The sequence below is a fragment of the Acinonyx jubatus genome, chromosome D4 (genome assembly GCF_027475565.1).
Source record: "Acinonyx jubatus isolate Ajub_Pintada_27869175 chromosome D4, VMU_Ajub_asm_v1.0, whole genome shotgun sequence".
Taxonomy (NCBI): Eukaryota; Metazoa; Chordata; class Mammalia; order Carnivora; family Felidae; genus Acinonyx; species Acinonyx jubatus.
Genome location: NC_069391.1, coordinates 27,299,242 through 27,316,307, shown reverse-complemented (window position 1 = coordinate 27,316,307; position 17,066 = coordinate 27,299,242). Strand labels below are relative to the sequence as shown.

Below are 17,066 nucleotides of genomic sequence, written 5' to 3'. Positions count from 1 at the left end.
GTGGACAGTATCCTCCTTGATGTCTTCATTATTAGCTCATTCTGTTTTCTGTTTTTCTTTCTCATTTCTGTTTGCCTTTCCTCTCCTCACTTTTTATTCCTGTTTGCAGAGAACATATTTTATTCCATTTTTTTGAGGCTGCTACAATTTTCTTTAAGATTTCAAAATGGAAATATTTCCCTTTTTCAAATGTTTTTCATAGACTGGTGGTTGTTGAAGTTTGTTTACTCATCTTCAGTAGAAAATAATTCTCGCTTGCTATTTGCCACCAGGTAGAGTTGGAATTTCCCTTTGACACTATTCAGTGTTTACTTGAGCGCAGGTGGAGGTCACGTTGATTTGCACAGATCTCAGCCCTATTTGTCTTCTCCCAGACGTTTATCTTGTCTGCCCACACATACATATCTTTACTCTGAATCTTCCATTTCCTTACCGTGGCCTACAAGGCCTGACAGTATGATCTGGTGCCCGGTGCCCCCCAGCCCACCACTCTTCCTACTCTGCCCCTTGCTAGTTGCTGTAGCCACAGTGGCCCTCCTCCTTTCTCTCCTGCCAGGCATGGTCCCATATCAGCATCTTAGAATTTGCTATCACCTCTTGCCTGGAACATCCTTTCCTTAGATGTTGTTTGTTTTTGTTTTTTTTTTAATGTTTTTATTTCTTTTTGAGAGAGAGGTGGGGGTGGGGAGACAGAGGATCTGAAGCAGGCTCTGCACTGTCAGCATAGAGTCTGATGTAGGGCTCAAACTCACGAACCATGATATCATAGCCAGAGCCAAAGTCAGAGGCTCAACCGACTAATCCACCCAGGCACCCCTTTCCTTAGATACTTTTATAGATTGTTTTCTCCCTGTCTTTGATTCTTTTGCTCAGATATCATCTCACCACTGAGACCTTGCTTACTCATCTTCTCACAATGCTTTCCCAACCCCAGCACTTTCTATCCCTATTAAAAAGTGACTTTTTTTCTTAGACTTCATATTCTTTATTTTTACTTACTTCCTTATTTGTTTGTTTGTTTGTTTGTTTCCTTATTACTGTATAAGCTCCATGGAGGACAAGGGTGGGGACTGGGTTTTGTTCACAGCTCTGTCCCCAGTACCTAGATGGCTCTGGGCACTCAGAATGAAGGTGTCTGATGCAACCCTCTTCTGTGGAGGCGGGTTGCCCCCCTCTTCTGTCTAGTTCTTGGACTCTGAACCAGTGATGAGGAGAACAACTCCCATCTCTGGCACACACTTCTATTAAGCTATCAAAGATTTCCTATCTTTTTCCCACTTTTGGTGGGAACCAGTTCTTTGATCTTCATTTGCTCATTGGTACTGAATCAGCTGCATAACTGTTTCAGCACGAGGCAGGGGGGTTTCTGTGATGGCCCAATAGAAAAGATCTTTGCCTTCCTCAGCTTCATTGCTGATTTCTGTGACCCTTACTTGCTTCGTACAAACTCCCCAGCTCTCAACAGGTGCTGAGTCTCTTTATGATCAGTTCCTCTCGGGGTGCCTGTCTTTGTAGGCTCTCTCTGAGCTTCAGAGCCAATAATAGATACAGTTGAAGGATGTTTATTTGATACACTGAAAGATGTCTTAGTAACCTAGTGTGCATGATGAAAATGGAGTAAATGGAGCTCCCCTTATGCCTGCAAAAAGTTACAGCCACACACCTCCCAGCCAAATGGATTGTTGCTATGTTAGTCCCCCGGTGTTATGTAGGAAGGGTCCAGGAAAGTGAAGATTAATGTTAACACATTTTCTTGTGCTAGTTATTTCCAAAACAATTGTTTTTTGAACCCAGGTGGCACAGGTGTACTATGGTGGCTGTATGCAAAGCAAAGAAAGTCTCCCAAAGAAACAGTTATTCCTGAACAGCTTCAGATAGCTGAAGACAATCTTCGGGCTCTCCTCATCTATGCCATTTCAGCCACAGTGTTCACAGTGAGTATGGGCTTGGGCCAGCTATCTTCTAGGTTTGTGTTTTTATTCACAGGGATCATTAATGAAGCAGAAACTCACCTCTGGCTATTGCATGCCTAACCCCGATCTCCCTTAGATAAAAACTGCCCCATGGTATGGAACACTAAAGAGTCTTCAGAAGGCTTTCCTAATGGAACGTTTTATTCTGTACTGCCCGCTTGTTGAGAGAGGATTTTCACTTAGAATATTCACATTATCATTTGTTAGGAAGAACATATTATTTTCATAATACAATTCCTTTTTAAAAAAATGGGTTTCTTTACTAAAGTATGTTAAGAAATATACATATCGTTTCATTTACCTGTTTGCTAATTATCTTCCCACGTTTTCCCTTTAAACTTTTTTTTTTCCTGTTTAAACTTTTAACAACATTATTCCAAATAAAAGTGATCTTTGCTGCCTGGGCACTATACAGTAAATTACTAATGAACATGTGGTTAAATAATATGTATTTATATCTTTGGTCTGTCTCCTTCTCCTCTCTGAAAAAAAAAAAAAAAAAGGAACACAATCTCAGACCACTTCTTGGACCAATCCCAAGCTTTTAGTTGAGCTTTAGAAGTAAAAAATGAAGCCACCATAAAACCATTGGTGCCAAAAGGTATTTGTTTGTTATTATTATATAAATATTTACTAATCATTTTTAAGTACAGTTTTTTTTAATGTTTATTTTTGAGAGAGAGAGAGAAAAAGAGAGAGACAGAGCGTGAGCAGGGGAGGAGCAAAGAGAGAGGAAGACACAGCATCTGAAGCAGGCTCCAGGCTCTGAGCTGTCAGCACAGAGCCTGATGCGCGGCTCGAACTCATGAGCCGTGAGATCATGACCTGAGCCGAAGTCGGGTGCTTAACTGACTGAGCCACCCAGGCGTCCCACAGTACAATTTTGTTTTTTTTTAAGTACAGTTCACCTGCTGTCACTCAGACCATGATGAGGGTGGGCAGGAGGTAAATGTGACATGGACTGTGCTCTGTAGGTGCTCTTTTTTTTCTTATGTTTATTTATTTTTTTTTTTAATTTTTATTTTAGAGAGAGAGAGAGAGACAGTGCAATTTTTATTTGTTTTTGAGAGAGAGAGAGGAGAGAGAGTATGAGCAGGGAAGGGGCAGAGAGATGGGGAGACACAGAATCCAAAACAGGCTCCAAGCTCTGAGCTGTCAGCACAGAGCCAGACATGGAGCTCGAACTCATGAACCATGAGATCATGACCTGAGCCGAAGTCGGACACAACCAACTGAGCCACCCAGGCACCCCTCTTATGTTTATTTTTGAGAGATAGCACGTGCGTGCATGAGTTTGGGAGGGTCAGAGAGCGGGGGGACAGAGGATCCCAAGCCGGGTCCGTTTGCTGATAGCAGATAGCCTGATGCGAAGCTCAAACCCACGAAGTGTGGGATCATGACCTGAGCCAAGTCAGATGCTTAACCGACTGAGCCACTCAGGTGCCCCTAGGAGCTCTTGGTCTGATAAAGGAAATGAGGTACAAATACCTCCTGTGCTTTTGTAGTCATGGCATATGGTCTTCTCCCCTATTTTCATAGTGACAAGCATGTATGTATTCAAATAAATTAAAAGCCTCATCTTGATGGACAAACAACACATTTTGATTCATAATGAGTAGAAAAGGAAAGGTAGAAGAACTCGAAAGACTTATTAATACATTGAGAAATCCTTTTGTGTGCTGCTTTAAGAACATTTTCAATATTCAGTTGAGGATGCTAAGTGCTGCAAGACGGATAAAGTATTATTGGGATTCAGAGAATAATCCTTCCCTGATTTGAAATGAAGGAATTTCCACCCTGTTTCAGTTTCTGTTTTTACTGCTTATAGCGATAACTGGGACCTTTCTCTGCATTCTCTCCGTACAGGTTCTCTTGTTCCTGATAATGCTGGTTATGCGCAAACGTGTCGCTCTCACCATCGCCTTGTTCCACGTGGCTGGCAAGGTCTTCATTCACTTGCCGCTACTAGTCTTCCAACCCTTTTGGACTTTCTTTGCTCTTGTCTTATTTTGGGCATACTGGATCATGACACTTCTTTTTCTTGGCACCGCTGGTAAGAAGTTATGTTGCTTCTTTCTCATAGTGATGAATTTGATTTGCATTAAAATATTTTAAAACATCAGCTATAATTCTTAAGACATTTATTGACCCAGGTCTAACAGCCATCAGAACCAGTGTGGTTATGGCTCTTCAACAACCCATCCCTAATTCATGATTTTTAGATCATCCTAGCAAAGTAGATCTAAACCAGTTCATGGCTTTGAAGTAAACTCCAGTACTGATTCAGACTTTTGGATTGATTCTAAGATGAACAAATGAATGCAGAGCTCTCTGGAACTGCCTTAAACTCCCATTACGGTCCAAATCAACTTACTTCCTTGGGATTCTCTAGTTTGGAAAAGATCTGAACCTAGGTAGAATTCCTGGTGATGATACTGTTCAGAGTTAGACTCTCAGACTTGTTGGAGCCACTCTTAATATGAGAGAAAGACAGATACCATATGTTTTCACTCTTATGTGGATCCTGAGAAACATAACAGAAGATCATGGGGGAGGGGGAGGGGGGGAAAAGTTACAGAGAGGGAAGGAGGCAAACCATAAGAGACTCTTAAATACTGAGAACAAACTGAGGGTTGATGGGGGGTGGGAGGGAGGGGAAAGTGAGTGATGGGCATTGATGGGATGAGCACTGGGTGTTGTATGGAAACCAATTTGACAATAAATTTCATATAAAAAATATATCAAAGTTTACACTTAAATGGAATTAATTGTGAGGAGTGGTGTAAGGGTAGTAAGTTTGTATGTAACTTCTCTGGCCATTCAGCATGCATTTACCAATTGAATATAATATTAATTTCTGTATTTTGCAAATAACTTAGGTCTATAATTATTGGAAGAGTAATAAAATAGCTCCAAAAAAATTGAAGTTTGAAAATTCATGCCTAAATTAACTGATGTGATGGAACTATATTCAAATAGAACACCTTTTAAAAGCTATATGATGCCTTTGGAGAAAACAAAATGCTTAATTGTACAATGTCTGGCTTCACAACTTTTCAAGTGATAAGTAATTTTGTCTGTTAATTAAAGAGCACTGTGGTCATAAAGTTGTGGTTTGGGGGAAGGGGCCTATTTTTGGAAATTAGTTTCATCTCTTATATTTAATAGCCATATTTCTTGGTTTGTACTTTATGTGCTTCTTCTTTCCTTCCTGGATATTTTCCTAGGCAGCGCTGTTCAGAATGACCAAGGCTTTGTGGAGTTCAGAGTTTCTGGGCCTCTGCAGTATATGTGGTGGTACCATGTGGTGGGCCTGATTTGGATCAGTGAATTTATTCTAGCGTGTCAGCAGATGACTGTGGCAGGAGCTGTGGTAACCTACTATTTTACCAGGTGAGAATTGATACTTGTCGGAAAACTTAAGATCATCTGAGTGATTGTGCTTGAAGGAAATGGAACGGAAGCTGGTAAACAGTTTCATTTCTTTAAAAAATAATTGGAAGCGAATATTGGGAATGCAAGCTGGTGCAGCCACTCTGGAAAACAGTATGGAGCTTCCTCAAAAAACTAAAAATAGAACTACCCTACGACCCAGCAATTGCACTACTAGGCATTTATCCACGGGATACAGGTGTGCTGTTTCCAAGGGACACATGCACCCCCATGTTTATAGCAGCACTATCAACAATAGCCAAAGTATGGAAAGAGCCCAAATGTCCATCGATGGATGAATAGATAAAGAAGATGTGGGGTGTATATGTATACATACACACACACACACACACACACACACACACACACACACACACACACAATGGAGTATTACTCAGCAATCAAAAAGAATGAAATCTTGCCATTTGCAACTACATGGATGGAACTGGAGGGTATTAGGCTAAGTAAAATTAGTCAGAGAAAGACAAAAATCATATGACTTCACTCATATGAGGACTTTAAGCGACAAAACAGATGAACATAAGGGAAGGGAAACAAAAATAATATAAAAACAGGGAGGGGGACAAAACATAAGAGACTCATAAATATGGAGAACAAACTGAGGGTTACGGGAGGGGTTGTGGGAGGGGGGATGGGCTAAATGGGTAAGGGGCACTAAGGAATCTACTCCTGAAATCATTGTTGCATTATATGCTAACTAATTTGGATGTAAATTTAAAGAAATAAAAAATAAAACAAGTTAAAATTAAAAAAAAAATGAAATAAAAAGTAATTGGAAGCAAATATGACAAAATGTTAGAGCTGATGATTCTGGTGGGTAGTAAAATGGGAGGCAGTGATTTTAATCTTTATACTGCTCTGTAAGTTTCTCCAAAAATTAATCAGAACAGCAGGTCATGATAGAACTTCAATTCTATTTAGCTGGAGAATAAATCTTACAGTGTCTTATGTACTTTGGCATTATATAAAGGTCCATCAAAGGACAATAAGCCTTTTTAATTTGTTTGGATCAGAACAAGTATTGTGACTCTCTTTCCTAACTTGAGAGCTGAATATAAGCTTGTAGGCCTTACAATTTTCTATTATAATGAGGTACCAGGTCTCGATTGTACATCTTTTTTAAGTTTCATTTTTTGATTCTACATTTAACTCCATAAATATTTACCAGTAAAAGCTTTCAAAGCACAGTATCATTTTATTTAAAGTCTTAGAGCATAAGAACCCCATGAAACTATCATAGGAAATCAAACATTAATTTTATCTGGTACATCTATAGCATTTGTATTAGTTACATGTTACTTTGCCATTTTGTCATAAACCTAGACTTTTCTTAAACGAACTGTTTTCACTGCATTGGGCTCTAAACCATTCCTGCACTTAGCCTTTGTTTTAATTGTCTTTTTGGTTATCTTTCAAAAAGGGATAAAAGGAATCTGCCATTTACACCTATTTTAGCATCAGTGAATCGCCTTATTCGTTATCACCTTGGTACTGTGGCAAAAGGATCTTTCATTATCACATTAGTCAAAATTCCACGAATGATCCTTATGTACATTCACAGTCAGCTCAAAGGAAAGGTAAGGAGAAAATTCTTTTCTGGACTTAACTGTGGTCACATTCTAGACCTCAGCTCTGCCTGTAGTAAAGCTCCCAACCATGTTCAGTTCATAGTTGTGAATGTTTTCTTCATAATCCTTGCAAAGTAGAATCCAGTCCTTCTGCCTTGTCCCACACTCTTGCTTACGTTGTGCTCTGGCAAAATCCATCATATCCCTGGTTTCCCAAAATGTCCTGTGCTTCTCGCCCTCTGTGTTGATTCACACCTTCCTCCCTGGAACCTCTTCCCTATCCCTGGCTGTGGAGATAACATGCATTTCAACATGGGTTAGATGATATGCCACCTCTTCCTAGAAACCTTCCTTGATTCTTCCTTCTCCCAGATGATGTCATCTCTCTCTGTTCTCCACTCTCATAGTATCAATCGCATATTCTGATTCTGACCTTTTTTTATGTTTAGCTTTTTTTTCTTCAACTATAGTATAAGTTCCTTGCCGATCTCATGTATCATACTCTATCTTACATGCAATAGGTACTAAATATGTGTCAAATTAAATTGATTAAAAATAATTTAACCATTACATTTTGAGGGAAAAGAGGGTAGGTGGGTATGGAGGTCTTGAAACATAGATTGTGATTTTTTTTTACTTTATTTATTTTTCTAACATTTAGAATATTCTGTATGTTGGTTTTTAATTATTTCAATTTTTTGTCCTTTCCAGGAGAATGCTTGTGCTCGATGTGTGCTGAAATCTTGCATTTGTTGCCTTTGGTGTCTTGAAAAGTGCCTAAATTATTTAAATCAGGTAAACTATTTTAAAAATAAATTGAACATTCACTTTCAAAGATAGGTTGATCATTTCCTCTTCCAAGATAAAATAATTGAGCTTAACTGAAAGATGTTATATATTTCTCATGGTGTGGTACATTGTTCCTTGATCAGGTATATCTATTTCTATCATATTCTTTTATTTATTGATTGGTAGATTGATTGATTTGAGAGAGCGTGCACACATGCATGTAAGCAGGGGAGGGGCAGAGGGAGAGAGAATCTTAAGTAGGCTCCACACTCGGTAGAGAGCCTGGGATTATGACCTGAGCCAAAAATCAAGAGTCGGATGCTTAACTGACTAAGCCACCCAGGCACCCCATATTCCTGTTTTTAAAAGTAACATATGTTCTTAGCAGGGCTCGTTATTAATTAATTGTAACATGAGGATAAAATATTATTAGGGTTCATCTTTCTGGAAGAACATTTATCTCTTATACCTTAATTTACATCCTTTCATCTTTGATTTTCCCTAAGAATCTGTCTACTCTAGCCATGTTTCTTTAATTCTTTTAAATGTTGTTGGAGAGGCGCCCGGCTGGCTCGGTCAATAGAGTGTGTGACTCTCAGCCTCGGAATTGTGAGTTCAAGTTCCACATTGGGCATGGAGCCTACTTTTAAAAAATGAATGAATGAATGAATGAGTGAATGAATGAATGCTGTTGAATGCTTTAGTTTAGTGGAAAGACATTATGACACTTAAACTCATTTTTTGCTGCTGTCTACTATTGTTCAAAGCTAGTGTCCTCCCTATCCTGGTACTTTTTTGGGAGTCCAACTGCTTGAGGACTATGATCCTGGCCTAGGAGATATTATCAGAGGAAGAGCTATCATTTCTCAAGTTAAGTGAAGGAATTGGTATTATGGGTTAACATTTCTTAGGGAGCAGGTTGGTCCTCTGTCGTTCTGTGTCTGGGCACCTGGGACTTGCTATGAAGCACTCTACCCATGTTTCCTTCATCTTCCTTTTTTTTTTTTAACCACTTCTCTCCATTCCTTAAAAATCAGTTGTGATGTACCAGTGCCCTCATCTAATAGAGCAAGGATACAAATGGACTTCTTACCATTTACCCCTCAGTGATTGAAGAGTAGCATTGCACTTTCCATTGACTCAAGGACAGTCAAAAGATGGTAGTCCTGTTGGCCATGGTGTTGAGCTTGCCTAGAGTTTGCTTTATTGCAGCTCTATGGTTAATATGAAAAAACTGGCATGACATTTCATTAGTAAAAGAAGTTCTTGTAGATAATAATACTGTATGGATGGAAAGTGTTTGGAAAGTCATTATTAAAATAATCAGTAACAGCCATAGAAATCTGAAAAATTAACGTTCTTTAAAATTTGGTTTGGGACCAAGTCACCCTTATCAAAAAGTTGATGGATGAATAAAAATAATCATCGCTACATTGTGTACCCATCACTAAATAGCTTATCCACAGAGAGAGATGCTGAACCCAGCTCTCTATTATCAGTTTCTACCAGCTTTCCACAGGCAACTTTTGCTCTCCCAATTTCCTAAACCTGCCTGGAGTGACTTCCTTCCAACACTTGAATAACTCCTACTGATCCTTAATGATTCTGCCTGAGCATTACCTCCACGAAGTCTCCCCCAGTACCCCATCCCCTCTGCTGAACTTTCGTAGTGCTGGTTCATACCTCTGCAAAAACACTAAGACCATCAACATGGAAATTGTCTGTTTACCTCTTTATCTCCACCTTCAGACCTTTAGCTCCTTAAAGGCAGAGATCCTATTTTTGTCTCTCCAGAAACTATCACAGTGCCTGGTACACAATAGGTGGTCTTTAAATGTTTTCTGAATGAATTGTTAATCAGTGAATAAATATTCAGATTTTAAAAGACTAATTGGTTGATATAAAGCCAGAAGAAAGCATCTCAAAAAAGAGGTGTGCAGTTATGTTGAAGGAAGAGAACACATCACATGATGTTAAGATGTTCAGTAACCAGGTGAAAAATTCCAAAGTTTTCAGCTAATCCCAAGCTAAACGTTAGTTAGCAATTTAGTACCTACAGTCCTGAAACATATCCGAACTTCAAGTTGTTCTTTCTTGCACAGGTTTTTGTGATTTATTTATTTATTTACTTATTTATTTATATTTTTGAGAGAGAGTGTGTGTGTGTATGTGTGTGTGTGTGTGAGAGAGAGAGAGAGAGCAGGGGAGGGGCAGAGAGAGAGAGGGAGATAGAATCTGAAGCAAGCTCCAGGTTCTGAGCTGTCAGCCCAGAGCCCAGTGCAGGGCTCGAAGTCGTGAACCACGAGATCATGACCTGAGGCGAAGTCAGATGCCTAACCAACTGAGCCACCCAGGCATCCCGGTTTTTGTGCATTTTTAATCTTCTTTAGGTAGGTCTGATGTTTGAAGATTCAAGAGAAGCACTAAAAGAGGAATAAATAAATGAGTGAAGGTTTAGGGAGAGTGATTCTGAACTAATACTTAGTTCTGTTTGGGAATATGAAATGCTCTGATATGAGGACTGATTACCCAGGGTGCTTCATGTCTCCTGTTTTCACAGGAATTTCACTCTAAATGAGGTCAACATATTGAAGACATTAGAACACTTCCTCCCATGACAGGTTAAGCATAGGTATTGGTTGCCAGTGGAATTTTTTTAAACCCTTGTTGCTGTGGAATGTTTCAGAGCTGGGTGGGCACCCATCTGTTTGAAGTATTCAAGATGATAGGAATCATGGCAGTGCTGAATAGATGAGATCTAGGGACGTTTCTGAAATTTGAAAAACCAGCAGGGTCTAAGAGTCTGATCTGCTGGTGTTTGAAGGGGCATTCTTCTCAGTGCTGCCCTGTACATTTGGCAGTTATGAGATTAGTGCTTTGCTAGAGATCAAGCCAGAGCTGGCACTGAGATATCAGGCGGTTCACACCATCCCTTTTGTCTCTGCTACTTATCACTGCTTTCAGAAAATGAAGTTCCATACACATAGGATTGAGTCCACACTATATAGCCTTGTTGGAGAAGGCACAGTGGATAATTAGGAGGATATTCAGTGGAGAGAGCCCAGATATTAAAGGTGTGTTTCAATCCTAACAATGTAACTGTTTGGCAAGCTCAGTGAAACCTTGGAGTCTCGGCTTCTTTCTTCAGTGAGTGGAGAAAAATACACCTATCCTCATAGGCTTTAAGTAAGGATGAAATATAATGCAGATAAATCAACTCTTACAGTGCCTGGCTCTTGGTCCTCACTTAGTGTTATCGCTCTCCCCCGCTCCCCTCATTTTATTGTTTTATAAAGAACTCCCAGGGTTTTACTCTAAGATAAGAGAGCTCTGGCCAAGATAAAACAAGAGGTTGTTCTAAAGATGTATCTATTTTCTCTAAAAATAAATGTAATGTAAAACACTGAGGAGCTTGTAAAACCAAGACAAAACAAAACATCACCCATGATCTCACCATGCTAACATAACAGTTACTTTTACTGAAATGTTTACTATTAGCTTTCAGAAAAAGTTTCTAATTTTTCACTGCAGCATGGTAATGGCTTATCAGACTTTACTTGTAGACTGTTTTATCAGTGGATAAACCTCAATTGTAAAATGGTGGTAATAATAGTATCTGTAGTGCCCATTACCATGAGGATACAGAAAGATGGTATCTCCCATACTCTGAGTACGCACCTGACACAGCAAGTCCTCTGTAATGCCAACTGTTCTGTAGTATAGAATAGTTCTAAATAGTATAGAATAAGTTCTAGATGTTCAGGGTTGGTTTCTTTTACATTTTTTAATATGCACTGGTTTTTATTTTTCTCTTGTCGGGTCTTTCAAACTTTTTTTTATGGTTTTGCACTTGACTTTGATGCTTAGAAAGATTTTCCCCACCTCAAGATCAAATAATTATTCTAGTGCTCTTCTCTATAGTTTTTTAGAAGTTTACTCTTTTTTTTTTTTTTTTGATAAGGAGGCTCCATGTCCAACGTGGGTTTTGAACTCATGATGCTGCAACCCCAATATCAAGAGTCACACATGCTCTACCAACTGAGCCAGCCAGGTGCCCTACTTTTTTAGTTTTGGGATTTAATCAGTTATCCCAGAACCAGTTAATGATTAACCTGTTCTTCCTTCTGCTGTGAAATGTCAATCTGATCATGTATTAAATTCTTACCTATCATGCTTGAGTATGTCTCAGGACTTTCTTTTCTGTACCATTGATCTGCCTATGCTTTTATCAGTATGCCAATATTTAGTTACTATAGCTTCATTATATACCCCAGGTGTCTTATAATACAAATCCCTCTCATTCTAATTTTTCAAAAATTTCTTGTCTAATCACCTGTTTATCTTCTGAAATTATCTTTTACTGTTCAATAAGATACAGTGAAACAATAATACTAATTATAATGCCAGCCAGTATTTACTGAGCACTTACAGGCACTGTGGCTCACACTTTATTGGCAGTGGCTCCCATTTAGAGATCTGTTTTGTCTAACCATTTGGCAAGGGTTAACAATTAGTTAATGCCCGTTTGCATTGTTTTCCTCCTATCCTCTCTTTTGCTGTCGCTCCTGAGATCAGGATACAGCTTGAAGTCAAAAGCCTTCAGCAGAGCTGGACAACACAAACTGTCTGGGCCAGTTGAGGCGTATCACGTGACTCATGGAAATGAGTGCAGCAGACAGGGTCTAAGGCAATAGAGAGTGGCAGAGACTGGTAAAATGGGGAGTTCATATTCTATCCAAAGAGGGCTGTCCCTTCTTAGCTCTTGTACACTTGCCAACGTGAAGATTTATAGACAGTTTCTAACTCTTCCAATTTTTCAAGAGAAGCCAGAATTCTGGATGTTTGCATTTTATGTCCTGCTATTAAAAAAAAAAAAAAAAAATATATATATATATATATATATATATATATATATATATATATATACACATATATATATATATATATATACACACACACATTAAAAAAAGATAAGTGAGTGGGCCAGGGCAAATAAGGTCTTTGGGCCACACAGTGTCATTTGTCCATGGGCCGCCAGTTTGTCGCAGTGCTTTAGAGAATTGGGAGGATAGCAGTAGAAAAGAGTGTTGATATGGAGGCAGAGTAGGCCACAGTCATTTTGCAGCACAGTATGAAATCCTGTAATCCAAAGCCATGCTCCACTGCCAAACTGCATGGAAAATACAGCTGGCTTCAAAAAAGAGCTTTAGATTTTCAAAATAAGCCATTAATTATTTATAGCATAGGTGCTGGAGCTTTGCACATCAACAGAGTGAACTGTGAACTGTTCTTTGTTTCTGCAGGTGCTTGTGTTAATGTGACAGTGAAGGTGATTGCATATCTCATCTAACAGAATTTACTTTAGGTAGAGAGACTGTTACAACTAGAGTCTGTTTCTTGTGGGCATTGGATTACTCAGGCCTTGCTTTACTTCGACACCACTTGGAGATAGAGCATTTAATACTGGAAAGTATCTGCTCTCTGGCCACCAAGCTTGTAAGATTATAAAGCTCTTCTCTATGTAGTATGAGTGGGAGTTGCAAAGAATATTTTTTGAGCACCTACCACCTGATACTTTACTAAGCACTTGATATATATTATTGCTTTCTCCCCACTATAAGGAAGGCTCATTTCCTCTGTCTTATAGATGAGAAAGTTGAGACTAGCATCTTGTGGCAGAGCATATGGCCTAGAGGTGGATGAAGGTTTCAAATCTAAATTTGCCTCATTCTTGCCATGATATCCCCGTTTCCCATATAAATACATACCTGTTTTATGTACATAAGGAAGACTAAAGTATAGATTATTACAGAGAATATGCAAACATCTCAAACTTTTATGTTTCCTGCTATAAACTAACACAAGTGATAGTTTTAAAGGCAATCAATGTAAGATTTGCATATTTTAACTCTTATTTCCCTTAAAAACTCTTAAGAATTTAGAACCAAACTAAATGAAATCTATGGTATAGATTGGACTTTGTGCCCCTTCCATTCCTTGTTCAGAATAACAAAGGGATCATTTTAATTACTTTTTCCCTTATTTAATTTATAATCCACACATAGAGTTTCACATACCTGCTCCCTTTTTCCTACCATTGTTATCTAGCTTGCCACTATTAAGTGAGTTATTATATAAAGACTTTAAATTTAAAGAGAATCTCAAGGTCCACATGTTAAGAAAGGAAAGGTGTGACAATGTAGAAGCTATGGTCTGGGACATGTGGCCAAGCAGGCCTGGGTTACCCACACAGTGACCTTCAACCCTAACATTTTCTTCCACAGGACTTTTTCACCTCATCCTGTCACACAAAAATCTTACCAGGGACCACTTGTGCTAACTGTCATCCTTTTAAAAATCTTCCTGGGTGGTGATCACCTTTTATGTTGTTTCTGGGAATTAAATAGTCTTAAGCCTATATCCTGCCTGAGCAGATGTTGGGCACTGGCTAAATGTTAATCATTGATGGTTCTCTGTGGGCAGTTTAGCTCAAGATCAGGAGGGCTGTCAGAGAAGAGGTAGGTGGGCTTAAAAAATCCCAAGTAGTTGAGCAGAAAGTTCAGAGAACACTAATAGGGAAAGCCACAAAGAGCTCAGAATTTCTTGAGAACCTTCGTGTGAATCCTTTCAGACTAGGATATAAAGAAGTGGAAGAAGATTTCATTGCCCTGCTGTGATCTGTAGCACAATTTTCTCCTTGAAGAGGTCACCTTGACCTTTGCATGTCACATGCAGCTCATCTTCCTGCCCCGGGAGTGGAAGAAAGAGCTTATAAAATATCCACTTAACTTTTTTTGGTTAGGTTGAATACAAAGGAGTTGCACAGATCTGTAGGAATGTTGCCAAGAAGGCTAAATTTCTGTGAGCATATCCAACGCTGGAACGCAGGAGTAGAGAAAAGAAATTACTGCTGCCTCCTTCTATGTCCACAAAAAAATAAACTGCTCTCAACGTAGATGGGACATGTGAGGCCAGGTGGGGAGAGAAGAAGTGAGAAAGGAGAAATAATAATTTCTTCTGAAAATGAATGAGGGCAGCAAAACAGCTTTTATGGTTGGGTTTGGAGGTGTTAGGCCCTCTCTGAGTCAGCTGGTCTGATGATAACAAAGGACAGATTGGAAGTATGTGGATCCTCTCTTGCTTCTGTCCCTTTAAAGAAGGTCATGTTCAAACTGGGAAGGGTAAAATAACATAATTAAGAGTGAGTTGTCGGTCCTCATTGAGGAGGTAAGTTTTAAGACAGTACCTACATGATTTAAATGGGTTTTCCAATATCCCTGATTCTAGACATTATATGCCTTCTTTTTTTTTTTTTTTTTTTTTTTTATTTCACGAAGCATCTCATAATCAATATATAATTAATATGGCAGGGTATTTTCCCCTGAAAACTTGTTATTAAGTAACTGGTTCATTAGTCTCTTAATCATGTCTCAGAATAAGGGAAAATAAGGTATTTTCCTTATGGGATGTTGTGTCTCAGATCACTATAGACATTTGTCAGTCATTGAACTGAAGAATTATAGTGAAAGGTTGTATGTAGAGAAAGGTACTAAAAGACTAGAAATGAGAAACTGAGGTTCGTATTTCAAAAGGGATAAGAGATGGGTTCCATAGACCGTGAACAAGGTTGATATTGATCCTGGGCAATACTCTAGAACAAGGGACGGCAAAGCTTTCTTATAAAGGACCAGGTAGTAAATATTTTTGGCTTTGTGGCCATACAGACTCTGTCACAATTGCTCAGTTCTGCCATTACAGCGTGAAAACATCTGTGCTAAACAACACGTAAACAAATGAACATTGCTGTATTCCATTAACACTGCTTTTTACAAAAGTAGGCAGCAGGTCAGATTTGCCAACCTCTACTTTAGAATACATTTGAATGGTTTTGTGTGTGTGTGTGTGTGTGAGTATGTAGAGAAGTGGTCAGTCTTGGTTCTTTGAGAATAAATCGGGCCTGGGAAGTTCTCCATCATTTTTCAACAGAGTTATTGTTATATAAGATCAAAAGTATAGTTTATTTTGAGGTCATTGAGGCATTTGGCAGAGTGTTTCAAAAGAAGCTTTACAGAAGATGGAGAAATGTGGACCACTGCAGTTACATAGTTAACTCTTTGGTGCCTGCTGTCTTTTAACTGATAAGATGACCATGTATGAGCGCAAGGCAGAAACGAATGCTACCAGAATAATTTAACAGTATCATTTCTTTAAAATACTCTCTATATTAGCTTTTGAGATAAAAAGAACTGCAAACATAATGTACTATATTCTGATAATAAATTACCCCAATTTGTTTGATGGAATTATGTATATTAAAATCATAATTGTGTTTTTAAAAGAGCGTCCTTATTTCCTGCTGCTCCATTGCTGAAAATGTAGTGTGTCCCACTCAGTACAGTCTTCATTCCTTGGCCCTGAAATAGTCTGCATTTTTAATCAACAGATTTAATGGTACAATGGCAAATTAAACTTTTGTGACTCAAACTTCATCTTCATACCAGGTTCCTATTAACTAACAAGCATACAGTAGGAACATTCAGAAATTAAAGGCTGTCTCTCCCAAGTTCAGTGTTTAAAGTGGGGTGGCTTCCAGTTATGGAATGAGTAAGTCCTGGAGATGACAGTCACAGCATAGGGAAAATAGTCAATGGTATTGTAATAGTATATGGTGACAAAAGGTAGCTAACTGGTGGTGAGTAGAGCATGAATTATAGAGTTATGGAATCACTATATTGTATAGCTGAAACATCACGTGTCGACTATATTTAAGCTAAAAAAAACCAGCTTTATAGACAACACAGCGTAAAGCAAGCCCTTTGTGTGCAGTTTTCCAACAATTTAAGTTGGCACCAGACCAGAACTTCCTCAGGGCTATAAGTTTTAGCCACAAAGTCTATAAACTTTCTCTTCCTAAGATTCAGATGTATTTGATGTTACAGTACTTATTCACATTTCCCAGAAAATGCCAGCCGTCTTCTAGAATGCAGTGTAAAAAGGGGGGAAAAATCAGAGTCTGTGACTGCGGGTCAGAGAGGACACAGAGCAGAAGCAGGTATAATGGAATAAAAGTGTGTCAGCTGGGACTCAGTACTACAAGGGACAGAAAGGTAGCTAGCTCAGTCTGGCCTAAAAGGAGAGACAAAGAAAAGGGGGGAGAGAGAGTGGGAGGAGAGGGGAGAGATATTGAGCAATGTATTCGCTTCTCTGGCTGAAAAGTCCAGCAATCTGGCTAGTTCCTAATCATGCAGACATCATGTGACAGCTGTCACCAAGTACTAGTAAT

General features: G+C 38.9%; 1 protein-coding gene across 3 annotated transcripts in view; it reads left to right on the top strand.

Annotated features, from left to right (window-relative positions):
• The window catches only part of SLC44A1 (solute carrier family 44 member 1), a 199,223-nt gene that overhangs the window by 121,279 nt on the left and 60,878 nt on the right, over positions 1–17,066 (top strand). For all 3 annotated transcript variants that reach the window (XM_027034754.2, XM_027034753.2, XM_027034755.2), the window contains exons 8-12: positions 1,795–1,934; positions 3,840–4,026; positions 5,201–5,366; positions 6,847–7,003; positions 7,706–7,789. In XM_027034754.2, the coding sequence (XP_026890555.1) occupies positions 1,795–1,934; positions 3,840–4,026; positions 5,201–5,366; positions 6,847–7,003; positions 7,706–7,789 (734 nt within the window). The remainder of the gene's footprint in view (positions 1–1,794; positions 1,935–3,839; positions 4,027–5,200; positions 5,367–6,846; positions 7,004–7,705; positions 7,790–17,066) is intronic.